The sequence below is a fragment of the Dromaius novaehollandiae genome, chromosome 1 (assembly GCF_036370855.1).
Source record: "Dromaius novaehollandiae isolate bDroNov1 chromosome 1, bDroNov1.hap1, whole genome shotgun sequence".
Classification (NCBI taxonomy): domain Eukaryota; kingdom Metazoa; phylum Chordata; class Aves; order Casuariiformes; family Dromaiidae; genus Dromaius; species Dromaius novaehollandiae.
In genome coordinates, this window is record NC_088098.1 from 10,411,910 (window position 1) to 10,426,465 (window position 14,556).

At 41.4% G+C, this 14,556-nt stretch overlaps 1 protein-coding gene across 8 annotated transcripts in view; it reads right to left on the bottom strand.

Moving 5' to 3' along the window:
- Positions 1-14,556, bottom strand: part of SLC26A5 (solute carrier family 26 member 5) — a 39,396-nt gene that overhangs the window by 14,449 nt on the left and 10,391 nt on the right. For 7 of the 8 annotated variants that reach the window (XM_064505424.1, XM_064505416.1, XM_064505407.1 and 4 more), the window contains 5 exons: positions 8,674-8,887; positions 6,746-6,885; positions 3,316-3,426; positions 2,556-2,728; positions 1,842-2,006 (listed from right to left, as the gene is read on the bottom strand). In XM_064505424.1, coding sequence (XP_064361494.1) covers positions 1,842-2,006; positions 2,556-2,728; positions 3,316-3,426; positions 6,746-6,885; positions 8,674-8,828 — 744 coding nt within the window. In that variant the 5' untranslated portion in view covers positions 8,829-8,887. Of the gene's footprint in view, positions 1-1,841; positions 2,007-2,555; positions 2,729-3,315; positions 3,427-6,745; positions 6,886-8,673; positions 8,888-10,485; positions 10,663-14,556 lie in introns of those variants that run through there. The other variant, XM_026097644.2, reaches the window with a different exon arrangement.

Genomic DNA, 14,556 nt, shown 5'->3' on the forward strand with positions numbered 1-14,556 from the left:
AAGATCTCTTTGCTAGCAATTTCTTACAAAAGGGCAAACTACACACTGCTGTTCAGCTGAGCTTTTATTCTGCACTTACCACTACAGTGAATCATTGCCTCACCAAAACCCCCACTGTCCTCATAAAATACAAAGTTTGGAGTATCTCAGTAAGAGAGATGCCCTTACAGCCATTTATAACATCAGTCTTCCCAAAATGTGACAAAAATTTGGAGAAAATTCTTTATCAGGTGGAAAAAAGTCTAAACTAAACCACAGCTTTTATCCTCAGCATTTTCACACATACTTCATACTGGCCGCTACCTCAAAGCAATAAACACCAACTTCTTCTAATACCTTCAAATATTCTTTGGCAAGTCACATCTATTTAGAGCAGCATTAATCACTCTAAAACAATAAAACTGCTGACATAACCAGTGAGGTTACCACAGCAGTACGTTTAAGCACCAATGATCTTGCAACACTGCTGAACTGGCCAATATCCCAAATAACTTTTAGTTGAAAAATACCGTGAAGAAGGGTGTTAGGAAAGAAAGCTTGCTGCAACACACAGGTTGCCAGAAGGTAAACAATTCCTCCAGCAGTTTCTTCTCCTCCTTCCCCTGCATTTTAAAACATGAAATAAATGGCCCCTAGAGAAGTTTTTGAAAGATGATGTACATCGCCTTCTTTAGACAGAAAGTAAACTACAGCAGCTATCAAAAGGACATTATCAAAGCACTGGCACTACACCTTGAGTATATACCTTCCATTTGATGGGTAGTTAGTATTTTATATTAGTGAACTAAATAGCAAATTTAGGAATTAATCACCAGTACAGCCATGTTTCTGAAAGGCTTGTCGTATCTGCACAAATATACAAAAAAGACTCCCACAAGGTTTTTCTATAGACTCCATCACTGTCATTGAAATACTGAAGCTTCTTTACTGCTGAGCCATCAACCTACTCAAAAGCCTGGGTTCTGGCAGGTATCTGAGATCCTCCCTACTCCTCCGCTCAGGATTTCTTGCCTGTACACTCGGAGCATTGATTCTGTGAAAACAGCTCGGAGCTTCCTAGACTGGTAGGATTTTTTTCAGAGCCCCGCTATCAATTTTAAATTTATGTGAACAAGAGGTTTAGTTTTACTGCATGGGCTCCCTATCATTATGTATTAGAGTGAGTCAGAGATTACGCTATGAGCTATATCAAATATTGGAACAGCACATGCTCCAAATGATCAGTTTTAATGTTTAGGGTCTTCAATAAATAGCAATGTTTTACTCTGAATGCCTTTCTTTCAAAACAGTTTGTTTTCCACTACTCCAAAGAACAGATACATTTGTGACAACACAGCACATTGTGTCCAGCCACACTACACCACAGCTTACAAACAGGAAATGAATAATACATCCATCAGGAACTATGTGTGAAATTAAAGAAAAAAAGCACAGACTAGCCAAGGTTCTGAGAATAACACTTCCTAGTTCTGCAAAACATGTCAGGTTTATAGGGTAACATATTTATTTTGGAGGATAGCTTCTTTAATACCACACTACCTCTCCCAAAATACACGAGTGATTTGCTCCAACAGGCATCTGCTCATGTAATAAAACTACATCTAGTAGAATCCTAAAATCTGCCCATCTCAGCCTGTGCTGATCTATCAACTCTCACCAAAGCTGCACTTTAAGATGCTCTTATATACTCATGACACTTAAATATTTCACACTCAGTTTTGAATACTGAAGACTTATTCTACTTAGTGCTAGAATACTTTTTTTTTTAAAGAAAAAGGCTTAAGTACCGGGGAATACTGGACAAGGGGGAATTTGTATTTTTAATAAATATAGTAACTTACATATACAACTGAGAGGGGTCCACTGTATCGGTTAGTCTTCACTCCAAGCAGATACTTTAACTGAGAAGTAAACACATGAACTGCAGCAGCAGTAGTAAATCCTCGTACCAGAGGCTCTGTTAGATATATTGCTACAAATCCAAATCGAAGGAGACCTAAACACAACTAACGAAAAAAAGAAATATGAACAATGTGACTCCCAGTGTAGCATGAATAGCACCACTGTACAGAAGACAGACCATAGGACACTCCTCCTCACCCTGATGCCCAAGCTAGCTCAGGCAGACCTTTCTGTGGCCTGTTAAACTCAGCTTTTGTAAGGCCACAGTTCAGTGATCAACTACACACACACCCAATCTTCCATGCCACCGGCTGGTACAATAGGAGATATGGGTAAACATAAGCGTTTGTATGCATTTATAGACAGACTGGAGACCATCAGGTGAAGTTTTTCTGACAGGGGATAGGAAGAATGAAAGAGGAGGTCTCATATTTCCCAGCCAAGCTGAGATGCCCAGATCCAGACTTGCCTCCAGTGTATCCACCCCCCCAGTTCTGGTATGTGGCTGGCATGAAGCAACCTGTGTTCTACATAGTGCAGTGCTGAAGCACAAATCTATTGACAGGGCAACCACCATGACTGAGAACCCCTCGCAACCGCAAGTCTGGTAGCAGCATCTGAAGTTGCCCTTACAGCAAACTGCAAGAACATACCTGGATAATTCCTGAAAGGAGGGCAAGAGTCACAGCTACCTGTACCCTCTTGGCATCCCTGGAAGCAAGCATATCTGTAACATTAGTAGAATTATAGTCCATAGAAACCATTTCATCAGGCACTACTCTCACAGCAACTCCGCCGACCATCATACTAATCACAGCAAAGGTGCCTGAAAGGAGGAGGAGAGGAAAATAAATGGCTAAAATTCCAGTCTTTTTTTTTTTTTTGGGGGGGGGGGGTGCTATCCGGTTTTAGGAGCACTTCTAGGCTTCCTTACTAAGATTTGCACAGATCTGTGCAATTAAACTGTTAGAAAATTTTATATCTAAATATTGTATTTTTATTCCCACTGTTTGCTCCAGTATTCAGCACGAATAAAACAATTTAAATGTTGAACATGCACCTCTATGGTGTCTAAAACCATTATTTTTTCCTATCTCAGTTTCTATTATGCAGAGTAAAGCATAATCCTGGTCACACAGACAGCTGTCAATGAGTTAAAATCATAGCTCAGGAGCTCACAACATACATTTCCAGATCTAACCCAATGCAAGCAGCTATTCTATTCCTTCCTAAGTAGGACAGATAAATTAACAGTAAAAATACTGCTAATTTTTGACATGTTTATGTTTCTCTTATTCACTTAATTTGAATTTATGGAAAACAGCTATACTTTTTGTGTCTCCAATTCTATTTTTTACAGTTTTATTAAACATACACACATACACACACTTTCAGTCACCCATGCAGACATACCTATTGATATGTGCTTGGAGGTCCCAAAAAAAGTATATAGAAAGACAGGATAAAATGAAGAATACAGGCCAAATACTGGGGGAACAGCTGCCAGCAAAGCATAGGCTAAGCCTAGAAAACAGACACAAATACATATATTAGGTAAGCAACAGAAAGAGAAACCATTTGAAGCAAAAAGATTTAAGCTTACTAAAATTGAACATATCTGATATGAACACTAGTGACATATCACAGGTTAAAAAACATTTTGCAGGGGATGTTCTTAAATATGTATTTACACTGCAGGGCAGTGCTCACAAACCTGAGTAGTTTGATTCAGGAAACCAGAAGTCTGTGATTACAGACACTGTGTGAGTGTGTGGGGGGGTACACATGTATATGTAAACTCAAATGCATTAATGTTCACATATGTGCCCCTGTACACACACGCTCACAGTTTTGTCTTAGTGGCTGGTAGGTAACCTGCTAGCTGGTAACTTCTCAACAGCCAGCAAACTTTGTTGCTTTTTATTTTCCTTTGTCAAAAAGATTTAAAAGCACCCCCCACCCCCCCCAGGAGAACCTGTCTGTTTTTTTCCCTCCTCCTTCACATGTGATCTTCACAGCAATCTATGATGAATACAGCATTTTCTTGCCCCCTCCCCTCACCCCAGAATCAGTGGGGTGACGTAATAGCTTATGCTTACACAAAACATGCTCCAAAATGTCAAATGAACAGGGAAGCATTGCTTATGATCTGTAAGGTGATGGAGCTAATACAGTCCATCACTCCTCACAATGCTCAGAGAATGAAGTTCTTTTTATTCTTAAGGCACGTCAAATCTCACGCAGCGAACGTGTGATCCCTGCAAGTCCCAGCTACAGGTGCAGCTAGCAAGCATGAGGATGAACTCATGGGAGACCAGCTCGGAGGTAAACCAAGGAGGGACACTTCCCACAGCGCTCCTCCCGTCTGCGATCGAGCACACGCCTATCATGGGACCAGGCTCACAGGCAAACCACGCGCAGCACGTGACACGGCGCTTCACTGCCCGAGCAGTTCCAGCAAGATTGCTCGTTCTACATGACTTGCACTACTAAGGATTATACATCAGAACTGCACAGATGGGCCTCAGCCAGGGAGGAAAACGCTGTATCCTGGCTTGTTTTAATTCTCCAGTTCACTTTGTGAGCGCAGACTGACAGATGATGCGTGAGTGAAAAGCTCAACAACCCACAATAAATTTAAAAATAGGAGTCCACAATTCACCCACAAAGGAGAACTACATGATACTTTATAACACTTCTCCCTATTAATTCACTTTTACATTGAGAGATGAGTCTTTAGGTTGCGACAAAATCACTAAATCAGGAAGGGATCTTCTGGGTCATCCCTTGCACGGTTTAACAGTCCATAGGGCCTTGTTCATGCCGTAAGGGTTTGAGACCTAAGCAAGGCTACACATCCGTAACAAAATTGGACTGATGATATCATTTATTTTGCTGCAGCAACAAGCTTTTCAGTAGGTACTTCTGAAACTCCTCTCACATTTATTCCCTGGTACAGGGTCCACCTCATGCTAAGAGCAGTAGCAGAACACCCTGTGTCATAACAACCTGGCCATTAATATAGGGCCGGAATCATCAGTAAAAGTGACTAAAACTGAAAACTAGTGCTTTCAGACAGAAGTGTGGCTCTTTGCGGAGTTCCTGATCTGAATACCCTTTTATTCCCTTTTCTTTTTATTTGTATTGGCATTTTTTAAGAGCTGTCAGTGCCAGGAAAATAAAGAGATATTGACATGACAGGAGTTCACTGCTCAAACTCTCTGGTCACCATAGTTCTGCTTGGAATGATTCCCAGGCTGCTTTGACCTCGTGCTTGCCATTGGCACATCCATTTCAGAAAAAAATATAACAAAACAACCTCCCCTGCTTTTGTCTTGTTAGAAAGGGAAAGATCAGGAGGAGTTCAAGGGCATGTCTGCAGTCACCAAAGGAAAGAATAATGCTTAGTTTAAAAGGAAGTCGCAAAATTAAGTATAAAGTTCACTGCTGACCACTTAAATTTTAGTACCCTATCTGGTCATAAAGCTGTCATCACACAAACTGTGCTTCAGCATACAACTGGTAATGCCTGTGCCTGAATACTTGACAGATTTGCTAGACAGAAATTCTGCCAGTTAATCACCAATTTATCAGTTTAAGATAAACTGATGCTTATATCTGTATAAGAAAAAATATGCTTAATTAAATTATTAAAAAAAAGCCCCAAAGCAGGAAGCTGCAGAAATAAAAAAAGTCAACTGCACAGGCTAAGGTAGGATATTCCACTACTTTAATGGGTTAATGCCTATTAAAACCTAGATTTCTCAGATTTACTAATTCCTTCTTTAGACCTGCCTCAACCTGAAGAGGAATGTGCGAGATGGAAATATGATATAAGCCTAAACATAAGTAAACTCACGTACACTTAACTGCCTTGCTCTTTGCATTACAGGAAAATCCAGAAGGCCCAAGGAAGGCGAGGACACCACTGGACCAGGAACTGCACAAGCTCAAGAATTCTCTCCGCTCTGAGACCTCCTGGGAAAACTACTTGGACTGTAGCAGCAGTTGCAAAACTGCCATTCCCAGAGCAGTGATGGCACACCAGAACAACACTGCAGTAAGCATGCACTGACTTTCTAACCCCATAGCAGTTGTGAAATGGCTGATAGTAAAGTGTCAGGCTGAATAAAAGGTTCCACTCGTCCTGTCACCAAGAGCTGAGCAGCACAGTAAACACAGAACCTGCCCCTTCTTCAGAGCCTGGCTCCGCTTAGGGTGAAACTTCCAAGTAATTCAATAGAAGTGACATAGATTTGCAGCGTTACTATAAAAGCTCCCCTTGACTTATTGCCACCGTGTAAATCGTTGCTCACTACTATGCTCAAACTGGTAACTTCTTTCCTTAAGAAAGTGATCAGTCTCCAGTTTCTTGCACATTCTTTTCTGGTTGAATTTAGTTTGGTCATTTTGCAACGCTTGCTTCCCTGATAGGATACCATCTTACTGATGGATTATGTCTAGTATTAGATACTGGTATGCTCTGCAGGGAATTCTGTTGCAACTTTCATGATGAAGAGATCATAAGATGTTTGGTTATATTCAGCAAAGGTTTAAACATGCATTTAAACTGTGAAAAACTGTTCTGTCACTGAGAATTGTGGGTATTGGTCAGAGGAGCAAGCTTCTTCCAGAGAGTCTGCTGCATACCACTGACTTGCAGTTTCAAGGGGATCATCATTATGGGATGGTTTGCAGAATGCTGTACTGACCTTCATGCACACATCTGAAATGCACAGCCTATTTTCATGGGCACCTGTTCAGGAAGCTAAGCACTACCATAAAAGCATACATGGGAAAAGCAAAAAAAAACCCGATAAGTAAAACCCAAAGAGATACTCACCTTGAGGAAGCTGCATAACGCCAGTGCTTATACCTGAGATAATATCTCCTAATAAATATTCCTTCACTGGGTAGCGGGGAAGCCATTTTAAAATTGGTATGAAACTGTAAAGATGAGACTTGGCTTTCTTAGAAGAACAACTGAAAATAGAAAGCAGAAAGAAAAAAGTTAGATACTTGTAGAGAACAAATGGGGAAAAGAAATCATATCTTTCATCCCTGTCTAGGGAAACAGCTCCATTAAAGGCAGGCTCAGAGCCCTGATTACAGTGATTTCTTGACTAAGCTTAAGCAAAAACAACTACAGTGCCAGTTAATTTAGTCATTTATCACATGTTGGCTGTTGCTCACAAATCTTATGGAGCTGGCGAAGAAAATCACAGTCATGTGATGGGATTGGAAGTGAAACTATTCAGGTCCATGCACAACCAGGCAGTCATACAATACTTTTTGTTGAGATCATTTCTATAGCAACAATCCCTTGAGGATAGCTTGCTTTTTGATGGTGTTTTTCACTCATAGACCTCAAAGCAGTTCACAATGCTTTTAACTATTTTTATTTATTATTTGTATGCTTTTGACTATTATTTTTTATTACAGTATTTTATACTATTATAATATTTTTACTATTATTTTATTAACGCTTTTCACTACCACCGATACTAATAGGCTAATTGTAAGGCTGTTCAAGCACATATCCCTCCTCTACCCTGAAAAGAAAGGTACTAAAGTCAGCAACATTGATCCTTGTGTCTTGTAGTAGAGTTATTAACCTTTTGAAATCCCGAGTCATTACAAATGATTACAGCCAGGAAATAAAGTTCTGTCTCTATCCAGCACTCCCATGCATCACACTCCAATTGCACTGTCTTAAGAAAATTTAACCTTGGTAAATTTTACCTTGGGTAAAAATATAGCACTAGAAGCATATAAATCCTTCACTGTGTAGGGGAACTGCAAGAGAACTGCAGAGATTTGTTAACATGTTTCCAAGTTCTTACTGCACTAAATGATACAGCAAAGAAACCTATGGCTAAGTGTGAAAGGAGAGAGGCATCCATACTTCTCCTTGTGTAAGCAGACTGAGCTGCAGGAAGTCATAGGTCAGGAGCATTTTGATTTATTTGGGATAGATAGGTTTTCTTGAGGTGAAATTAGATGCCACTACCATATGGAATAGCCATTTCATTAACCAAAGCAAGTCTCCAAATGTCAAATCATGTGAACTGGAATATTTAACAGACAAGTCGTCAGGCAGAAATTATTTGTTGTCTTGCAGAGCAAGGTTCGGACATGGAATTGAGTCAACTCTGCAAATGAAGCACTGATAAATGTAAAGTTAATGAAGACTTAACTGGCAGAAGTTCCTTTTCATTCTCCTCTGGTTCCAACGGAGCAAGAGAGCTGCACAGTTTAAAACATTATTTCCTGTCTAACCAGATGATATTTAGACTCCAGGGTGATTAGTTAAAAGTGACAGAGCATCTCTGGGAAATCCTTGTTACGCTAATAATTTAGATTTCTACACAGCAGTCATGTTTCCATTCTTTTTCTGTGAAAGGATCATGTGAAGCACAAATTTGGCCATATGTATTTCCACATAAAAAGGCCAGATATTTTTCTGGCTCTTAAATTTAAGGCTTATGAATTTGTGTATCAGGTGACTTGACTAATACTTCAGATTTCTATGCTGCTTATTTTTCCTTTTCACTTTGACAAAGGCAATTCAACTAATTTATCCAACGTTGTGTAATATAGCTATGTATTAGCATATAAAAATACTTAGAAGTTTATTACGGTCTTGCTGAATAAACAAACTATTTTTATCTTTTAGGTTTCTTCAAAGGAATTACCAGCTATTCATATGAATCAATTAAGAATTACTATGGTTTTAACAGACAAAATAAAGATTAAGACACGAAACCCTACCGACAAGAATGTGCAATCCTCTGTCTAAGAGTCTGAGGTGCTCTTTCCCGTCTGCATAGCTGTCCTTGCAAGAGCTCTTGGTTATATATTGGTCTCTCCACATGATACTTCTGGGTTTGCTCAAGACATGCTTCATCTTCCTGAGCATGTTCCATAGTTGATCTCAGTGAGCAGGAACGAAGAAAGAAGAGTTCTACAGTCTCCTTTGAAAAACCTGGTTGCATACAAAAAGTTTGATCACTGAATGTTATTTTTTGAACCTCTGGTTTGACAATTCCTTTTAAAGAGCATATTTTGACAAGCTGGATACAAGTATAGTGAATACAACTTAAATGCACTGATTAGACAGCCTGGGTAACAGCAGTAAGTAAATAAGTAGCGCTCATGATCTTTATTACACAGGAGCCATTATTTTTATGCTTCTCTTAGGTAAAGAAAGCTTTTGCATTAATTACTCTGTAAGTAATTACAGAAACACAAAATTAGAAGGTTATATTAACGATTATCTCCCCCCTCAGTTTTTAAAAGAAATTTCAGTATCTAAGGGAGATTACTTTATTGCCAAGTTACTTCCTGCTTACTTAAAACTGTCACGTCCCTCTCCAGAAGAGACAGCTCCTATTTTAACACTGAGAAAGCCACTTCTTTTTTTCCAGAGAGCCAGTTGCTTCCTACAGGTGTCCACTTGCCTTCTTCTCCCTCTGTTTCAGAGGGTTCTTTTACCAGACAGCAAGCGTCTCGAGGAGGCAAACATCTTTACTTTCAAGGATTTATTCTTTCAGTGCTTGTGCCATTTATCAGTACTCTCAGTCCCAAACCCACTAAAACAGGAGTCAGGAGATGTACAACAAAGCCAGAGAAGTAGCAAGCCAGAAAGTATGTATCCATTCATCTGATTCATTGCCATAAACACCCCAGAGTCTGCAGGAGATACTCTGCTAATTCCTTGCTTTGCATTGGCTACTTCTAGAAATACAGGGCAAGAAATGTAGCTCTGAGTAAAATGGCAGGACTGTTGTATTATTCAGTAGAGAAGCTGGCTAGTACTACATCTGATAACAGCGAGTGTAAAGTGATAAGGTGAAGCCTAACAAAAAGCAAACTTTCCCAAATTGGCTGTAAAAGTAATGAACAGATCCCAGTTTAACCTCAGTAACCTAGAAGCTGTGGCAGGACAGCAGTGATTGCCAGAGGCCACGGCGTATATTATAACAGTGTAAGGTTCAAGCCTCTTCAGAGCACCAAGGTCTTTTCCAGGGGCTGTGTAGCTGTTGGTAACCTTGATCAAGAGCAGCTGTACAGAACCTAGGAAGTATGTCCCACGAATCCCCTCTCGGGAGGGGACTGCAGCCCTCCCTACCTACTGCTTCCCTCCAGTGTCCTTAATTCTAGGAATCAGAATAGGAATCTGCCAAAATGTTTCTACAATAACCCTGCACAGACATAAGTCTACTGACCCACAGATCGTTAGAATTGATATTCTGTGTGTGAACGTGCTCAAGATTTTCAAGTAACTTTAACTATAGAAGGTCCCAAGCTTCAACTTTCTCCTGTAGCACTCTGGAGGATATTTTCCCCCTTGCACCTCAATTTTTTTTTTCTGTCTGACCGAGCTGCTGGTCCATGCTAGGAGAGGAAACTTGACAACAAGCAAGATAGTTCAACTTGTGAAATGTTTGGAAGAGTCTGATTCAACAGATACAGTCATTTTTTCAGGGGAAAAATAGGAAGTAAACATACTAATAGATGTTTTTAACATGCTGGGAATTAAATGATAAGGAGAAAATACATATATTTTAAACTGAATCTTACCACAGTTACTCTAATCTGGATAGAGATGTTAGTTACAACTTGATCTATTGAAGTCACGGGAAATAGAGCCATAATTTCGAACCAGGCTCGTGGGCTCCAGTCCAGCAAGGCACTTAAGCATATGTTTGCCTTTAACCATGACAGCTGACCCAGAGGTGCTCAGTTTTTAGCTGTACATCAATATTTTCCCAGAAAGGGGTAACTGCACAGAAATTAAACAAATTATCAGCTAAAGGCTCAAACAAAGCTCACTGTGATTGGTCCAGCAGTCTGACTCAGCAAGTACAATCTGCCCAGCATCAAAATATCCCCATTACTGCGCAGCCCTTCAGTCTCACAAAGGTGCTGGAATTTTCCACCCAGGGTTACTGTTCTTCCCCTTTTATAAGAGATATGGGTTAGCATCTCTTCAGCTCTCATCATTTTGTAACCCAGATTTTGCCTAGATAGATGGAAAAGGATATTTTTACCCAAATTATATTTTTCTTTACATTGTATTCAAAATTTACCAGTTTTATCCCATGAAACAAGATATCTAAAACATGTTTCTAAGAACAGTACCATGTCAAGGGTGCTATCAGAGCTGTTACCTAGTCACGTTACCTTTGTGCTCCTGAAACACATTTTAAGCTTCTCTTGCGTTTTTCCATGCTTTCAGCTCACTGAGAAGCCTGAACGATTCTTTGCGACACTACTGTTTAGCAAATAGTATCTCTTAGCATCACTACATTACACAGCTTTTTTTCTACCTGCAGGTTTTGATCCAGTCAGCATCAGAATAGGACCATCCTACCAGCAATCCCCATCTGACTAGCCCTCCATTTTTTTCCTCAACCCCGTATTATCACACAGATCTTATCTCGCATTTAGAGTAATGCCATATACCTGTATGTTTGATTTTTCCATATACCTATATGTTTGATTTTTCATATAAATGTCTAGCTAACTGGAAATACCCTTTCCTATTTTGTATCTGTTACAGACAGCAAGCTACCCATGAATGCTAGTGTATTAACTCCTGGCCAGTGAAACTGAAGAGATGAACAGTAGACAAATTTCTCTTACAAGAACTATGAGCATGATTTAACATCTACAGAAATGCTTTCCGGCTAGACAGTGAGTGCATACAGACCAATTTAACTGTTTATCTTAGTCTATCTAAACAGCAGAGATCATAGCATACGTGTAGCTTCACAGAAAGAAAGTAACAAACTTTACTTAAAGTGATATTTTTTTAATCTAGTGGAGAAAGACATAACCTCTATCAGTGGCAGAGCTGAAGCTAAGCGAATGAAAAGAATTCTTGCTCATTTAGAAACAATGAGAGAGATTATCCAGTGAAACAGTCTGCTAAGGAGAAAGGTAGCTGCTGATGGCTTCAAATCTAGACATGCTTCTGCTGGATCATGTTTTGCCCCAACACCCTTCTATCAAGCCAAGTCTTGAGCGCTGCGAGATAGAGGAGGTCCAAGGAAAGGATTTAATGGGAGCCCAGGTAGCTTTCTCCTTGACCCTGCCAGGAAGGGGAAGGGCTTGAACAGAAGTAGCTGGATCCAACAGGTCAACAACTGGTTGCGTGGCTGGCATCAACAACAGGGATTCAACTTTTATGACTGTGGGATCCTCTGAGGAATGAAGACTGCTTGGAAGAGATTGGATACACTTGACCAAGTAGGGCAAAGGCATCTTCTCCAACAGGCCAACCAATCTGCTGAGGAGGGTTTTAAAATAGGAATGATGGGGAAGGGAGACGGTGACCAACAATCAAATGAGGAAATGGAGGACTGCACTGGCAAGCAAAGGCTGCAGGGTGATGTGAATAGGAGAGACCTCATGCTAAAAAAAATACAGGGCTGAAAGGCCTCCTCAAGTGTATGCTCATAAATGAGTGCCTAAAGCACAGTATCATGAGGAAAGTATTTGTACCTTTTCTGAGAAATCAGCACAACCCGGTGCCCCCCCCCGAAGTGCCTGTACATTGATGCACACAGCATGGAGAAAAAGCAGGAAGAACTAGAGGTCTGCATGCAGTCACAGGGCTACAGTCTCACTGGAATCACAGAGGTGTGGTGGGATAGCTCACACGACTAGAGTGCTGCAATGGATGGATACAGGCTCTTTAGGAAGGACAGGCCAGGAAGGCGAGGAGACCCTTTGTTTGAGAGAGCAATGGGAGTGCATGGAGCTCTGCCTAGATGAGGCCCCAACTAAGGGTTTATGGGTGAAGATTAGGGGGCAGACCAATGTGGGCAACGTTGTGGTGGGGCGCCTTCTACAGATTACTTGATCAGGAAGAAGTATATGAGGCCTTTAGACAATGATAAGAAGCCTCACATGCACAAGTCTTGGTCTTCATGGGGGACTGTATGCACCCTGATCCAGCAGACACTGGAGGGGCAATGCAGCATAGCACAGGCATTCCAAAAGGTCCCTGGAGTGCACTAATGATAACTTCCTGACACCAGTGGCGGAGGAGCCAATGAAGGGAGGTGCTCTGCTGGACCTCATACTTACAAAAAAAGGAAGAATTGGTCAGGAGTATGAAGGTCAGGGGCAGCTTTGGCTGCAGTAACCATGAGATGGTGGAGTTCAGGATCCTGAGAGGACAGAACAACACAAATAGCAGGATAATAGCCCTAGATTTCAGGAGAGCAGACTGGCCTGTTTCAGGATCTGGTAGAAGCAGCCAATGAGATATGGTCCTGGAGAGATGAGGAGTTCAGGAGAACTGGTTGATTTTCAAGGATCACGTACTTCAAGCTCAAAAATGGTCCATGCTGGTGAGCAGAAAGTCAAGCAAGAGTGACAGAAAGTCCACATGGATGAACAGAGAGCCCCTGATACAACTCACATGCAAAAAAGAAGCATACAAGAGGTGGAAACAAGGAACATGGGACCTCTGCTGAATTGGGCACGGGAGCTGGTGACAAAGCATATGGAACAGGACAAGGTACCCTATGCCTTCTTTGATTCGGTCTTTACTGGCCTTCAGCAATACCAGGTCCCTGAGACCAGTGGGAAAGCCTGGAGCATGAAAGACTTACCCGCAGTGGAGAAGGATCAGGTGAAGGCACATTTAAACAAACTGGATGTACACAAGTCCAAGGGCCCTAACAGGATGCACCCATGAGTGCTGATGGCCCATGTTATTGCAATGCCACTTGCAATTATCTTTGAAAGGTGATGGTGATCAGGAGAGGTTCCTGAGGATTGGAAGAAATGTCATTCCTATCTTCAAGATGGGCAAAAAGGAAGAACTAGGGAACTCCAGGTTGGTCAGCCTTACCTCTACTCCTGGTAAGGTGGTGGAGCAAACAGTCCTGGAAACCATTTTCAAATGTATTAAGGGCAAGAAGGTTACTGGGAGTAGTCAGCATGGATTTATGAAGGAGAAATCATGCCTGACCAACTTGATAGCCTCTCACAATGAGATGACTGGCTTGGTGGACGAGGGAAAAGCTGTGGATACTCTTTATCTCATTTAGTAAGGCTTTTGACACTGCCTCCCGTAACACCCTCGTAGACAAGCTCAAGCACAAGCTAGTTAAGTGGACAGCAAGGTGAACTGAAAACAAGGCAAAATGCCAGGCTCAAAGGGGTGTGATCAGCAGCTCAAAGTCCAGCCAGAGGCCAGTCACTGGTAGTGTGACCCAGGGTTGATACTGGGGCCAATGCTGTTCAACATATTCATTAATGACCTGGATGATGGGAGAGAGCGGACCCTCAGCAAGTTTGCATATAATACAAAACTGAAAGGTTGATGCATCAGATGGCTGTGTTGCCATTCAGAGGGACCTTGACAGGCTGGAGAAACAGGTAGAGAGGAACCTCATGGAGTTCAACACAGGGAAATACAAAGTCTGGCAACTGGGGAGGAATTAGCCCATGCACCACTAGAGGCTGGGGACAGACTGGCTGGAAAGCAGCTTTCCAGAGAAGGACCTGGGAGTCCTAGTGGACAGCAATTTGAATATAAGCCAATGTGACCTTGTGGCAAAGCAGGCCAACAGCATCTTGGGCTGCATTAGGCAGTGTTGCCAGCAGGCTGAAGGAGGTGATCCTTCCCCTCTG